Source organism: Microcaecilia unicolor, chromosome 8 (genome assembly GCF_901765095.1).
Source record: "Microcaecilia unicolor chromosome 8, aMicUni1.1, whole genome shotgun sequence".
NCBI classification, from domain to species: Eukaryota; Metazoa; Chordata; class Amphibia; order Gymnophiona; family Siphonopidae; genus Microcaecilia; species Microcaecilia unicolor.
In genome coordinates this window covers 220527356-220543968 of record NC_044038.1, presented here as the reverse complement: position 1 = coordinate 220543968, position 16613 = coordinate 220527356, and the positions used below count along the sequence as shown (strand labels likewise).

The window sequence follows — 16613 nt, the reverse complement described above, 5'->3', positions numbered from 1 at the left end:
ATTTGTGTTTTTGACATAAATGTTATGATAAAATTGATAAATAAAAAATGTAAAAAAAAAAGAAAATATCCCAGGGAGCTGCAAATGAAGGCTCATGACACCTTGGTCACTAAAAGCTGTTTCCAGCTCATCTAGAAACCCAGAAGTCACCGATGTGGAAGAGTAGCTTAACAGTTAGTGCAGTGGGCCGAGAATCCAAGGAACAGGGTTTGATGCACACTGGAGTCAAGTCAGTTAACCTTCCATTGCCCACTAGCGACGGAGAAAGAGCCTGAATACAATATGTAAACTGTTTTATTGTATACAGAAAGGTGATATCTAAAGAATCGAAAAATGGTTTATTTACCAATGAAAGTATGTTGGTGTTACACACCCAAATTCCCAGTTTGGATGGGGCGTAGCCAGTAAGGGGCCACGGGGCCCCGTAAATTTGCCCCTGGACCCCCCTGCCGACGACTCCCACCGCCGCCGCCTACCTTTGCTGGCGGGGGACCTCAACCTCCACCAGGCAAGCCAAGGTCCTCTTCTTCTCAATCCCGCGCAAGGCTTCGTTCTAGTCTGATGTCAGGACGTCAGACTAGAATGAAGCTTTACGCAGGATTGGGAAGAGGAGGACTTCAGCTCAGCTGGCGGGGGTTGGGGTCCCCTGCCAGCAAAGGTAGGCGGCGGTGGGAAGGGGGTAATTGGCGGGGGGGGTAGCAATGGCGGCAGAGATTCAGCAATGGGGGGTCCAGTGGCGTCGGGGGAGGGGCTAAAATGTGCCCCCTCACCTCAGGCTCTGGACCCCCCTCCCGCCGAAGTCTAGCTACGCCCCTGGTTTGGATCAATATGAAGCGATTTCATAGAGTTTAACCTCTTTGTGCTCTTGAAAAAGAGCTGTTGCCTTGCTCCGTAGTAACCTTAGCCGTGTTTTCTACAAAGCACTTTCTTGTTAGTAATTCGATTCATTCATTTGCTAGAATCCACTTAGGGACACTGGGGCAGAATTGAGGCATTCCTGCCCTTAGCATGTTGCCGCTGGTGCCGCAAACAAATTTAAACAACTTCAAACTGAAAGAAACATGTACATATTTTTGTATTTCGTAGGACTGTGACCAGATACACATAGATGATGTGTCTTCAGATGACAATGGGCAAGATTTAAGGTAAGAAATTTCTTGAAACAGAATCTGCTGTCTGATTGGTTCCTGCGTTCACTGATACATCTGGAGGCTAATTAATGGTGTGAATAGCAGTATTGGTCTCGATGCTTCCTGCTGCACTCGCTATATAATTTAACGTACACGAGTATCATTTCTCCTGTTAAATTTGCAACCACTTTATACATTAACTTTCTTTATACTATGCTCCCTGATCTTTGCCATACTTTGTATTGTTATTTGATTATTTTTACTGCTGTAATTGCCTATCATTCATGTTTGTTCTGTTCTTACTGTACATCACCTTGAGTGAATTCCTTCAAAAAGGCGGTAAATAAATCCTAATAAATACATAAATAAAAATAAAGTGAGAGCTGTATAAAAGAAAAAGAGTTACAGATACTGTTACAAATCATCTTCCAGTAGCCCATTTTGGAGAAATTGTTTAGCAGCAAATAACCATGGAAGTTGAAAATCTGTGCAGAAATTCAGCTAATCGTTCTCTAGGGGTTTTAAAAGACTTCTTCCTTGATCCAGAAAAGATAATCAAGGAAAATTCCTGGTTTAGCACTCTCTCACACATTCATTCAAGTATTTATATACCACAGACCTAAGCAGTTTACAGTTTTCATTTTACAGGTACTTGGTCTGTCCCTAGTGGACTCACAATCTAAGTAGTACTTTGCATAAGAGCCAACTTTTCAAAATGATTGGGGGTGCACCTCCCCCATCCCCTCCCTCCCTCCAAGCTCCAGGCCTCCCTCCCTCCGAGTTCCAGGTCCCCCTCCCTCCGAGTTCCAAATTTTAAAAGTCATGTTACCTCGGGGTCCCGGCGGCAGGCAGTGAAAGGTGTGCAGGCTCTGCGCTTCAGCCTTCCCTTCTCTCTCTCTCAGCTCTGGTCCCGCCCTCATTTCCTGTTTCCGCAAGGTGGGTGTAAAGGATGTGTACTCCTTAATCCCCTTGATTCCCACCCCCCCCCACACACACACACTCCCCCAAAGAAAAGTTGAAAGTGCAGATAAACTGTGGCCTCTGTACTTAATTAGGGGCATGTGTGAGGGTTTGGCTCTTAACCTGTGCACATTCTGAAATACCCTGTCTTAGTGTTGGCACTTTTAAGTTACCATCATTGATGTTTTTCATGTCAACAGTTGTAAAATGGATAATCCCCCATGGATAGCCATCACATACACAGGCATTTCTGCATGGACTTTAGAAAAGACTGCACATGGCAAATCCTTTTCCCGAAATACTGCCAGAATTAGAACCATCTCAAACTGAATATATCAACCCCAATTTCTGCATTCTATCCAAAATGGACTTTCACATGTAGAATACCCCCAATTTTTTTTTTTTTTGCAAAGCAATAACACATACTTGGTGCTAAACGTGGCAGTGCTTTTTGAATATTGACCCAAATACGTTCTTGTAGTGGAGGTATTTTTATTGCAGCCTTTTACAAAGGCACACTAGCGTTTGTACAAAAAGTAACACTGGGCCTTCAAGACTGAGACAACAATGGTTCTTTATTGACAAGTGACCCGACACGGGCTGTGTTTCGGCGCATAGGGTGCCTGCCTCAGGGGTCAAGGACTCTGTTCTGTAGTACGTAAAGTATCCAGGTCAGATGCCTCAGATGATGAGAAAGTATCTCATAAAGGAGCGTGTCTGTAAAGGAGTTACAGCCGCAGTTTGAAGATAGAGCTCCGTAAGAAGCCTTCTTATCTCTCTTAATGTCTCTTTATCTATGCTGTTCTACCCTCACTATCTGTTTTATACACTAGCGTTTGTAGCATGTGCTAGAAATTCACATGCACTAAACACTAAGATGCCCATAGGAATATAATGGGCATCGTGGAGGGGCATAATTGAACAGGGCCAGCCATCTATAAGGGCGGCCATTGCTAATGACGGCCCCGTAAAGCAGCATACTCGACCGTATTATCGAAACAAAATGGCCGGCCATCTTTCATTTCGATAATACGGTCGGGGCCAGCCTTAGAGATGGCCGCCATTGGTTTTCGCCGATAATGGAAACTAATGGCATCCATCTCAAAACAGGCCAAATCCAAGCCATTTGGTCGTAGGAGGAGCCAGCATTTGTAGTGCACTGGTCCCCCTCACATGCCAGGACACCAACCGGGCACCCTAGGGGGCACTGCAGTGGACTTAAGAAATTGCTCCCAGGTGCATATATAGCTCCCTTACCTTGTATGCTGAGCCCCCCCAAAACCCACTCCCCACAACTGTACACCACTACCATAGCCCTTAAAGGGTAACGGGGGGCACCTAGATGTGGGTACAGTGGGTTTCGTGTGGGTTTTGGAGGACTCCCATTTACCAGCACAAGTGTAACAGGTAGGGGGGGGATGGGCCTGGGTCTGCCTGCCTGAAGTGCACTGCAGTACCCATTAAAAACTGCTCCAGGGACCTGCATACTGCTGTCATGGAGCTGGGTATGACATTTGAGGCTGGCATAGAGGCTGGCAAAAAAATGTTGTTGTTTTTTTTGGGGTGGGAGGGGGTTGGTAACCACTGGGGGAGTAAGGGGAGGTGATCCCCGATTCCCTTCGGTGATCATCTGGTCAGTTTGGGCACCTTTTCAAGGCTTGGTCATGAACAAAAAGGAACCAAGTAAAGTCAGCCAAATGCTTGTCAGGGCCGGCCTTCTTTTTTCCGTTATCGGCCGAGGCCAGCCATCTCTTAACCACGCCCCCGTCCCGCCTACGGTACACTGCCGACACGCCCTCTTGAACTTTGGCCGGCCCTGCGACGGAAAGCATTTGAAGCCGGCCAAAATCGGCTTTCGATTATACCGATTTGGCCGGCTTTAGGAGAAGGCCAGCCATCTCCCGATTTGTGTTGGAAGATGGCCGCCCTTCTCCTTCGAAAATAAGCAGGTTAGTGGTTACCACACACTAAAAAAACTAGCGTGCCTTTGTAAAAGGGGCCTTAAATTCCTTACAGTCTCTGCGCTAACATAGAAGCATAGTAAATGATGGCAGATAAAACCCAGAATGACCTGTCTACCTACCTTTTCATCCTCTGCTAGAAGGGAATGGTCTAATATTCTGCATTGTTTAGCTTCTTGCCTACCCCCCCCCCCCCCCCAAAAAAAAAAATAATAATCCAGAAGCTATTAGGTTGCTTATTCTGTGATATCGTCTAATGCTTCTGCTTCCTTTACTGCAAAATGTGATTTCATTCTTTTTTTTAATCCTCATTCTTGAAGCGTTTTGTGATCTTTGGCATAGGTCCACACTATATTATCATGACTAGTTAAGACATGCCAAGCTCTCTTGACATTTTTACATAGGGACTGGCTTCCTCAGAATCCTTCTTTTTTTTTTTCCCATAGTCCGATAATGATTTTGTCAGCTGTACTTAATGGGAAAACATTCAGTGGTCAGTTTGCCACATGTTAATATGCTGCAGGAATGTGCCAGAAGTTAGGTCTTTCTCTCATCACGGAGCAAGGGTAGGCTTCAATGTCAACTACTTGGGAAAGAAAATATAAGCTACATGGAAGCCATCGTTGTAGCTACAATACAAGTGAACTGTTTTTCATTTGAAAAAGTAGTTTCTCCAGAACCCTTTGTATGCCGGAGCCTGTTTTCAAAACAATTTCTCATAATTTTTCGGCGGTGAAACACACAGCCCTAGTGTGTTGAAAAGTTATTAAATCACTTAGGAGTTGATTCACTCCTATTTAAGAGGTAGAGAGAGCAATGACCTGTCGCATCTGAATAAAAATGTTCAAATTACCCTTGGGCCTGCCGGTTAACTTACAAAGGGAATTTCCCATTCACAAATTCAGGCAGTGGGAAAGGTGGGGCTTTCTGTCTCCCAGGGGCGTAGTCAGCCACCCAATTTTGGATGGGCCTGGACCCAAGATGGGTGGGCAGAAAAACCCCGCCCCATCCCACAGGTGCTTTGATCTCTTCTCTCACCTGCGTGTCACATGGTCTCTCAAACATCCCCTCTCTCACACATACCTTGTAAAATAGCAGATTTTCACTGGCAGCGAGCAGCAGCTAATACGCACTGCTCATGTTGGCCCGCCAGCCTTCCCACTGATGCAACTTCCTGTTTCTACGTAGGTGGGAATACGTCAGAGGGAAGGCTGTGGGGCCAGTGCTTGCTACAGGCGAAGATTACTACTACTACTACTACTATTAAACATTTCTATAGCACTACTAGACTTACGCAGCGCTGTACAAATTAACATGAAAAGACAGTCCCTGCTATTACAAGGTATGCAGGAGAGACAGTTGTTGGGAGTTTTCAGCTGGTGGAGTTTGGGAATCCCTGCCAGTCACGTCATAGGTGTTTTAGTACTGGGTGGGCCTGAGCCCGAAGTGGGTGGGTCTGGGCCCACCCTTGGCTATGCCACTGCTATCTGCATAGCTTTCACCCCTGCTTTAAAAAAGACGCAATGTACCCATGTGAACGCAAACATTGGGATTTCAAAACAAGTCCTCTGTGTATATCCTTCTTCCTCTGATCGAAGTTCATCCATTATTTCCTGTGGGTAAAAGAGCACATCCTGCTACCTGAAGGGAAGAGGAGGGGCGGTTTTCTAAGGCCCTTTGCATGTGGGGGCTGCAGATTGCCACAACCCTAATTACAATGCCTTTTAGATGGATTTCTAGACCTCCCCTCAATCTGTGGAACATAGAGGGCAATTCTACAACCAGGCACCTCCATTTAGGTTCCCTGAGGACACATGATAGGAGCCTTTCTATGATGAAACCTGGGCCCCCGGGTTCTGTTATAAAATACAAGCCTAACCCAGTATTGGCACATAAAACATTTACACCAGCCATAGCCTGAGAGCCACACTTATATCCCATCCATGCTCCGGCCCCTGTGTACACCCTCTTGCATATATGCGCTCCGTAAATTAATCAGGTATATGCAGAATTGTGCTTAAGCACCCTACTAGCGCTTACGTAGGTAAGCATACACATACGATTGTGAATGAAACAGAGAAAAATGTAGGCCGATAAAGACCTTATGACCTATCTAGTCTTTCCATCCATGCCATCTGCTCTCCCTGTCACTCCCTTACAGATCCTATGTACTTGTCCCAAGCTCTCTTGAATTCTGATACTGTATTCTTCTCCACTTCCACCAGGAGACCGTTCCACAAATTCACCACCCTTTTCTTAAAGGAGTATTTCCTCAGGTAATTGCTGAGTCTGTCCCTTTTCACCTTCATCCTATGTCCCCCTCATTCCTGAGGTATTCCTGAGCTTCCTTTCAATTGAAAGAGACATTTATGCCATGTAGGTATTTAAATGTGTCTATCATATCTCCCCTCTCCCACCTTTCTTCCAAAATATACATATTGAGATCTTTAAATCTGTCGCCATACGCTTTATAGCAGAGCCGGTAGTGGGAGGCGGGGATAGTGCTGGGCAGACTTATACGGTCTGTGCCAGAGCCGGTGGTGGGAGGTGGGGATAGTGCTGGGCAGACTTATACGGTCTGTGCCAGAGCCGGTGGTTGGGAGGCGGGGCTGGTGGTTGGGAGGCGGAGATAGTGCTGGGCAGACTTATACGGTCTGTGCCCTGAAGAGCACAGGTACAAATCAAAGTAGGGTATACACAAAAAGTAGCACACATGGGTTGTCTTGTTGGGCAGACTGGATGGACCGTGCAGGTCTTTTTTATGCCGTCAACTACTATGTTACTATGTTTTATAACAAAGACCACTAACCATTTTAGTAGCCACCCTCTGAACCGACTCCATCATATCTTTTTGAAGGTGTGGTCTCCAGAAATGTACACATTTACATGCACAAGGGGCGTCTAAATGTGTGCGCTTAGATTATAGAATTATCCTTATAGTGGATATCAGCTTCACTATAGTGTTCATGAGCCTCTCTGGCACTTAGTAGACCTTCAACGTCAACCTGATGATGTGAGCAACATCTACAGTTGGGCAGATGAGACACACATGTTTATGGCATGGTGTGAACACTAAAACATTTGCCTGCACTTCAGTGGTTTCTCTGCCTTTTATATAAATTTATTTATTTATAGCATTTATATCCCACATTTTCCCACCCATGGGCAGGCTCAATGTGGCTTAAATATGGTCACATATAGGAAACGGGGACCAAGTTGTAGCAAGATGCACATAGAAAATCTTGTAGTGTATTAAGCAGAAACTATCAATGCCTTAAAAAGATACAACGCTAAACTAAAGGATTCACAAGCGACAGAAAAATTATTTTGGGTTGCGTTATACACTGCTTTTCTGTGGTTACAATCAAAGCGGTTTACATATTCCATACAGGTATTTTTTTTGTACCTGAGACAATGGAGGGTTAAGTGACTGACTTACCCAGAGTCACAAGGAGCTGCAGTGGGAATCGAATCCAGTTCCCCAGGTTCAAAGTCTACTGCACTAACCACTAGGCTACTCCTCCACTAGCAATGTTCCATGTAGAATCTCAAATAATAGCAACAGAATCTCAAATAGTGGCAACATTCCATCTAGAATCTCAAATAGGGAGAGGGAATTAAGACTTGATATACTGCCTTGGTTTACATAGTATATACAGGTCCTTATTTCCACCTGGGGCAATGGAGGGTTAAGTGACTTGCCCAGAGTCACAAGGAGCTGCAGTGGGAATTGAACCCAGTTCCCCAGGATCAAAGTCCACTGCACTAACCACTAGGCTACTCCTCCACTCATTCCACCAATAAGAGCCAACCTCATCAGTGATGTCACAATGGCTTGATTGCCCAATACTTGGCTCACTTCTGATATTGTGATGTCATAAGGGAAATGGGACTTGATATACTGCCTTTCTGAGGTTTTTGCAACTACATTCAAAGCGGTTTACATATATTCAGGTACTTATTTTGTACCAGGGGCAATGGAGGGTTAAGTGACTTGCCCAGAGTCACAAGGAGCTGCAGTGGGAATTGAACCCACTTCCCCAGGATCAAAGTCCACTGCACTAAACCACTAGGCTACTCCTCCACTAGTGACATTCTATGTAGAATCTCAAATAGTGGTGGTACTTCAGGAACCGATGGCTATGCGCCAAAAAGAGCCATGGCGTAAAGTTGCTCAGCAAACATTCTCAGCAAGCACTGCTCTTTGAAAAACAATTATTGTGAAATTCTCCCATAGAGGAGTCTGATCCATTCACAGTTCAATTTTGGTGCCATTTTTTGAGAGAATTAGAAAGATACAAAGCATGACTAACTGCTTTCATAGAAGGCCAAAGGTGGAAACCTTACAGAAAAATCTCCCATCTCTGCAATCTGTTCTCCTTGGATGAAAACAGTTGCCCTGCTCATTGATACAATATTGGCTTCTTGTATGAAAAAACACACTTTGACCTGACCAGATTGCTCAACCCTTCCATATTTGATAAAAGCAGCCTTCAGGACAGGAGAGGGAAGTTGGAAAAGCAGATTCACATGTCCCCCATCAGGGCTCCATCTCTGCAAAACAAACCCAGTAGAGATGAACTGTTTGTTTAGCCTTGTTCAGTGTACATCAATAATTTTAGCACATGCTAATTGGTTTAGCAAGCTTTAAATCAGGTTAAAACTATTCAGATGTGCCAGAGCAAATAAACTTTTTCAACACAACCCAACACTCTCATCTCTCCCTACATTCCTCCCCGGGAACTCCATTCACTGGGTAAATCTCTCTTATCTGCACCCTTCTGCTCCACCGCTAACTCCAGACTCCGTTCCTTTTATCTTGCTGCACCATATGCCCAGAATAGACTTCCTGAGCAGGTACGTCAAGCTCCATCTCTGGCCGTCTTCAAATCTAAGCTAAAAGCCCACCTTTTTGATGCAGCTTTTAACTCCTAACCCTTATTCACTTGTTCAGAAACTTTATTTTATCATCCTCACTTTAATATTCCCTTATCTCTTGTTTGTCCTGTTTGTCTGTCCTAATTAGATTGTAAGCTCTGTCGAGCAGGGAAGAGTCACGGGAAGGAACTTGAGTTAACAAATGGGGGGGGTGGGGGGAAGGATTTACTCATCTCGACGGGGCAACTGAAATAAAATATTACCTTTTTTCATACTAATTTTCAGTAGTTTTAAAAATATTGTGTATCGCATCCTTTGGTGTAGGTACAGTTGCATGAAAGCATGATTTATTGGGATGAATGGAAGTTTGTGCAAGTACAGTATATGAGAGAACATGTAACATGAGGTGCAATTGAAAGTACGAGATTTGTTTAATGAAAATGTTAGGTTGGCTGTTTTTAAATGCAAGCGTCAGTGACGCACGTTGAAAAAAAGTGATTGTCGTGACCTGCTACAAAGCAAAAGAATATAGGGTCTCTTTAAATGCAGCTTTTACCATAAGAAAGTGCAGCCAATGAGGTTTCAGTCAAAAGCTGGTCTTTGGCCCGCTAAGACTGTTTCCCAAAAACACAGAATGGGAGAAACACCTTGGTAAAACAGGTTCTTTCTCACCTTTTCCTATTCAGGGCATGGGAGAGAGAGAGAGAAACAGCTGCTTTGCCTAATCAGGGGTTTGCTGTTCTGGCACAATCACTCCCATAGAGTTTAATGGGAACTGTGCCAACCCTACACAGTGGTAAATACAAGGGAGTCAGATGAAAGGAGCAGAAGTGTTCCAGGTGAATGACCCCTTCGTGGACAGCTTGGAAAGCATTAATGGAATATCTGTTGTGGGTCTTCATCTTGCTTACACCAAATAACCTCTTTTTTTTTTTTTTTTAAAGCTGAAGTGAATATTGTTTGTTTACCCTACATTATCTCCCCAAATCCTCTTCTGTGACCAACACTGTTCAGCAACACTAGAATTTCCTCAAATATTCACTCTCTGGAGCTCTGAATCGATTTCTGAAATCACCCTAGAGCAATGGTTTTGGTTTTATGCGAGATAATTGATTTATGGATTCTGTTGTGTATTTTTATTGCTGGAGGATGTTTTGTATGTTATGCTCTTGTGGATTAATTTATTTTGTACAAGGATGTATTGTATCCTCAGTCTGCACTTTTATAATCTGCCTTGAATTCTGCAGTGGTCTAGTGGTTAGGGTGGTGGACTTTGGTCCTGAGGAACTGAGGTCGATTCCCACTTCAGGCACAGGCAGCTCCTTGTGACTCTGGGCAAGTCACTTAACCCTCCATTGCCCCAGGTACAAATAAGTACCTGTATACAATACATAAGCCGCATTGAGCCTGCCATGAGTGGGAACAGGGCCGGTCTTAGCAAGTGCGGGTCCCCACCCTAGCTCCGCCCACCCTAGCTCCACCCCATTGATAAGATTATTCCATTTTTAGACATTTTTTTATTTATGAAATTTCAAATAAAGACAAATGAAGCTAAACTTGTCCAAAAAAAAACTGATTGAAATAATAAGCACAATGCTATCATCATAAAACCTCCCCTCCCCAGAAATTATTCAGTTCAAGTCCACTACAATTAGTAGTTCCAATTCTCATAACAAAGGAGAAAATAAGGAAAAATATTAAGAAAAGATCCAGCACAGTGCTACAGTGTACAAGGTATGCCAGGAATGCTTTATTTGCCTATGGTTGGAGAGAGGTTGAGTGACTCGATGCGGTCCCGGTCGGAGCGGAGGCACGAGGCAGAGTTGAGGCACACTGAGCGGGGGCCCCCTTAGGCGCGGGGCCCTATGCGGCCGCCTTGGTCGCCTCTGCCTAAGACCGGCCCTGAGTGGGAAAGCGCGGGGTACAAATGTAACAAAAGAAATTATAGGGGTCCTTTTACTAAGGTGCATTAGTGTTTTTAGCGCACCTACACTTAGCGCGCGTGCTAACTATGTAGGCGCCTATAGGGATGTTGTAGGCATGTATATGGTTAACATGCATTAAAAATGTTTACGTGCCTATAACGCTACGTGGTAAACAGGATTAGTAAACAGTGTGCACTAAATTCTAAGACTACCATAGGTATAAAATAGGCTTCTTAGCATTTAGGACATGCTGGGATACAAATGCAATAAATAATAATGTAAGAAAGTTAAAGAAAAAAAACTTGGGCTTAAAATAAGTGCTCAAAAAGATTACTTCCATCTCCTCAGGCTCCATAAATTCAGAAGTATTTTGGTGTGGAAGCAAAAGCAATTAAAAGGGAAGTCTACATGGGCTACCGTGGAGACGTGTCATTTTACTGTTAACCCCAGTTGTTTATTTTACATTGCATTACATAAAATGCTTGCATGCCTCTAATGCCCAGTAGGGTTCAATGTGGCTGACAAATAAGAAAACATGCATACCCTGTGAAATATAACAACACTAAAAATATCATAATATAATCTTCTAGCCTAATTCTAACTAGGAACAGATCTTAAAAAGTCCCCTAGCCAAAACCTACCATATGACAAATTCAATTATCCTAAATATTTCTTATGTTTACCTAAAAACGGTATAGTTTCAAGTTCTTAAATAAAGAGGCATAGAATTCCACAGCAAAGGTGCTCGATAAAAGAAACATTTAGGTCGTCCTTAGAGATGGTCATCCCCGGTTTTCGGCGATAATGGAAACAGAGGACGCCCATCTCAAAAACGACCAAATCCAAGCCATTTGGTCGTGGGAGGAGCCAGCATTCGTAGTGCACTGGTCCCCCTTCACATGCCAGGACACCAACTGGGCACCCTAGGGGGCACTGCAGTGGACTTCACAAATTGCTCCCAGGTGCATAGCTCCCTTACCTTCGGTGCTGAGCCCCCCAAAACCCACTCCCCACAACTGTACACCACTACCATAGCCCTTATGGGTGAAAGGGGGCACCTACACGTGGGTACAGTAGGTTTCGAAGGGCTCCCATTTCCCAGCACAAGTGTAACAGGTAGGGGGGGAATGGGCCTGGGTCCACCTGCCTGAAGTGCACTACACCCACTAAAACTGCTCCAGGGACCTGCATACTGCTGTGATGGAGCTGGGTATGAGATTCGAGGCTGGCAAAAAATTAAAAAAAAAAAAACAGAGGGTGGGTTCATCCTTAAAATGCAAAAAAACTATTTTTATCTGTGTGGGATTCCTATATATATTCCTTTCTTCCAGAGCCTGCAGTTTTGTATTGAATACTTTGTAACTTTGAAAGGGGGTTTTTGGGGGGTGGAGGAGGGAGGGTGGTTGGGGTGTTGTATTTGCTTTGGGATAGATGTTCTTTGCTTTGCAGGGGGCTAAAAAGCACAAAGGCCCTCTGTACTTTTGTCTGGTTACTGCATAGTTGTTCCCACTGTTGGTTACTCTGTTCTGTTGGTTATTGCCTTTTATTTTTTGTATAACTTGATACCTTAATAAAAAGATTTAAACATAACTGTGGCCAGGTACAGTGTGCTAATTGGCATTTCAACGTGGGACCTGTATTAGAACATGCTAGTTCCACACCCACTGGCTGCTGCATAAATTTTTACAGCTACTGTGAAGTATATTCCCATGTTACATAAGTATTGCCATACTGGGAAAGACCAAAGGTCCATCAAGCCCAGCATCCTGTTTGCAACAGTGGCCAATCCAGGTCACAAATACCTGGCAAGATCCCAAAAAAGTACAAAACATTCTATACTGCTTATCCCAGAAATAGTGGGTTTTCCCCAAGTCCATTTAACAATGATCTATGGACTTTTCCTTTAGGAAGCTGTCCAAACCTTTTTTAAACTCCGCTAAGCTAACCGCCTTTACCACATTCTCTGGCAACGAATTCCAGAGTTTAATTACATGTCGAGTGAAGAAAAAGTTTCTCCGATTTATTTTAAATGTTAAGTCACAGTAACTACAAATTTTACTGTGGTTTAGTAAAAGGACCCCCAAGTATTAAAACAACTTAGAACTTGGAATATGTATGTGAGTTTAAACGAAACGTCTTATTTTGTCCTTAAAACCATGACTTTAAGGACATGCTATATCAGGGTAAATTTACCTCTCCACCTTGCAAAGAAATTTTAATTATATATATGCACATTTTAAAATGAAAAAACTGGAATATTTTAAAAGAAAAACAAAGGCATTAGGAAGGAGACAAAAAAATGCAAATCAAGTAACTCTTGTTTTTTTTACCAGACATCCTTTCAGGCTTTAAGTTTGGCACGGCTGTCGTTTTCTCTCACTTTAATTGTTTCCACAATTTTGACCCTGTGGATTCCTAAATTGCACTAACATTGTTCCCTGATCCACCCCCGCAGCACGTACAACTTTTCCGCAGATGGTTTCCACAGTTCAGCTGCTGGTGCAAATCTCTGTCTGGGCTCTGGGGTCCACGGGGGAGTTGACTGGATGAGGAAATTGGCATTCCGTTACCGGAGAGTAAAGGAGATGTACAACACCTACAGGAACAATGTTGGGGGTGAGTGTTTAGCCAGGGGTCTTTTGTTCTTCCATTGATGAGAATTTTGCTGTGGAAAACTCCAGGGTTCATGCGTTAAATTGGGCACGCACCCAATTTAATGTGCGTAACTTAATTGAGTAATGAGCCAATAAGCGCTGATAACTGGCAATAATTAGGATTTCAATAATTAGGATTTACACACATATCGTATTCTATAAAGATGTGTATGTAAATCGTAATGCACATACATATTTGGGGGCGTGGGTAGGGGTGTTTCTGTGGCTTTCCTAAATTTCTGTGCGGTTTATAAAATACACCAAGCGGCGGTCTATGCGACTAAATTTAGTCGGTCAATTACATCAAGTAAAACCAAACGCCGACGCCTAAATTAGGGGTGGAGTGGGCGTTTTCTATAACGCACAAATTTTAGAAACATCCTCGACCCACCCATTCCACACCTACTTACGCGCATCACGTTACAGAATACGCTTATGAAGTACTGCGCATAAATTCTAATTAATGCCAATTTGTGCTGATAATTGGTTAACATCCAATTATCAGTGCTGATTAGCTTGTTAACTAAATAAGTTATATGCATTGTTTTGAAATACACTTTTGATTTCCACGTGGCAATTTCGGCGCAGTATATAGAATCCTGGGGTATCTGTGTTTAACATGTAGGCTTTGATTTCTTCAGTACATCCACTTGCATTCAAACGCTTTTAAATATAATAACTTATCCTTTTTTTCTGTTATTTAGGCTTTTGCTTACTTTTCATTATCTTACTTTCAGATTTATAGAAAGGGATTAGTTGGTTAAATCCATCTATCTGTTTGGAAGCGTGATACTCCCATGCCCGTAATCCAAGGGATTCTCAACCCAGTCCTCGGGACACACCCACCCAGTCTGGTTTTCAAGATAGCCACAATGAATAACCATGAGATGAATTTGCTTGTACCGCCTTTATTCTATGCAAATCATTTTCATGCATATTCATTGTGGATATCCTGAAAACCTGACCAACTGAGTGTGTGTCCTGAGGACTGGATTCAGAACATCTGCTGTAGACCCATCAGGATCAAATTTAGGGGAGAAAAAGGAGACGGAGCAGCAGGGCCGTGCCAACACGGTAAGCGAGGTAAGCATGGCAGGAGCTCGCCCCGCCGCACCATGCTTAACTCGCCCTCTTCTCCCCAGATCCTTTTCCTTTTTTGTTTAAATTTACCTCTGTCCGGCGGCAGTGTAGCGTTAGTGAGGAGGCGGCGCTCCCCCCACCCTGACATGTCTGTCTTCCCTTCGCTCAGTTCCGCCTTCTTCTGACATCAGAAATGACATCAGAAGAAGGCGGGACACTGAGCGAAGGGAAGACTGACACGTCGGGGCGGGGGAGCGCCGCCTCCTTCTCACTAACGCTACGCTGCCGCCGGACAGAGGTAAATTTAAACAAAAGGAAAAGGATCTGGGGAGAAGAGGGCGGGTAGTGTAGCGATCGTTTTCGGTGGGGGCAGGGCCAACTGCAGGGGGGCGCCGGAGACCCTAGGCACGGCCCTGCGGAGCAGGTGAAGCATCTGCTCCATAAGGGAAGACCAGAACTGAAAAGCACTCTGCACCATACATAACCAGACTTTGTCCTCACTTCTTTTCTCTCTCACTTATCCTTTGAGTCCCTTCATGCCCTGGCTCTTCCATTCTACAGATCTCTGCCCCACTGTGCATATAGCTGTAACTGCTAATAACGGAGCTCACTGCCCTGCTTTGTTGCCTCATGCTGTAGGTTTGATTGGTGCACCTAAGAGAGAAGCATGGGTGCAGCTGAGAGCAGAAATGGAAGCTCTGACTGACCTCTGGCTCACCCACGCCCTGAAGGCCTTGAATTTAATACATTCTAGGTAAGTCAGTTTAGACCAGGGTCCATTGCCTGCCTTTGCAACTCACAAGAAAGTTTTACATTGTATATGTACACACCCATGGTGTAGCCACAGGTGGGCTCGGGTGGACAGAGGCCCACCCACTAGCAGTGCACCCTTGCTGTGGCCAGCGGGGATCCCCAAGCCCTACCAGCTAAAGACTCCTGGCATCTCTTTCTCTCTCTTCTCCATCAATCCAGCATCTCTGCCCATCTCTCAACCCCATCCCCCCCTGTGTACCTTATAAAAAAACTTTACATCCAGAGGCTGTCAGCAGGGAGCAGCCCCAAAGTCTGCCCTCTGATGCAGTGCCATCTGTAGAGAAACTGGATACAACAACCAAAGATCCACACAATATGAAACAGGCTAACAGCATACCAAAGTAAGGCACTTAATACATGCTTATACTCCAGTGCTCACAATATATATTGGTGAAACTTTTAATATTTTTTGTTAAGAGAGTACCCTCAGAAAAAAAAACACCAATTTTAAGGCAACATGACTGATTTCGCCCGGTGGTATAGCACATCTTTCATAGGGCTAACTCTCAATTACAAATGTAAGTGCTATTGCCTCAATTCAAAAGTGCTAACAAATAATATAGTGCTCAAAATGAAAAAATGAAAAAACGTGAACTTATCTTTCAGACGTTTTTTTCAAGAATTTTTTTCAAAAAATACTGTGCTTGCTCGTGCTTGTCCAACTTGCTTCCCAGTCGCAATATATAAAACTGTCCCATCGGCTTCCCCTGATAACGCCCTATAGAGAAACAGCAGCTTACATCAGAGGGAAGGCTTTGGGGCCAGCGTGAGCAGTAAGTGTGAACTAGTGCTTGCTGCCTGCAACCTCTGCAAGTGAAGAGAAGTTTTTAAAGCTGCATTGGTGGGGAGGAGTTGAGAGATGGGAAGAGATGCTGGTTCAAGGGGATGGCAGGGGCAGAGAGAAAATTTAATGTCCCCTTTAGAATTGGTTGTCCGACTACACCACTGGTACACACAAAGCTGTAAGGTTGCTAACTGAATCTAAATTCATCCGCAAGGGTTGACCTAGTCCTGGGTTTACTCCGTTGCATGCAGGGACTATAGTCTTGCGTTTCTTAGACAATGCAATGCAGAAATCAGAACTACACGTCCCTTCATGCAATGGGGTAAATCCAGGACTAGGTCAACGCTGTCAAGTGAATTTCATATTGTCTTATTTTCTTCCCACATACCAGACACAGACTCCCAAGATTCTGATTTTAAAAGCCTGTG

At 44.1% G+C, this 16613-nt stretch overlaps 1 protein-coding gene across 2 annotated transcripts in view; it reads left to right on the top strand.

Moving 5' to 3' along the window:
* Window positions 1-16613, top strand: part of EYA2 (EYA transcriptional coactivator and phosphatase 2) — a 298678-nt gene that overhangs the window by 265270 nt on the left and 16795 nt on the right. For both annotated transcript variants that reach the window (XM_030212906.1, XM_030212905.1), the window contains 3 exons: window positions 1087-1145; window positions 13310-13470; window positions 15228-15342. In XM_030212906.1, coding sequence (XP_030068766.1) covers window positions 1087-1145; window positions 13310-13470; window positions 15228-15342 — 335 coding nt within the window. The remainder of the gene's footprint in view (window positions 1-1086; window positions 1146-13309; window positions 13471-15227; window positions 15343-16613) is intronic.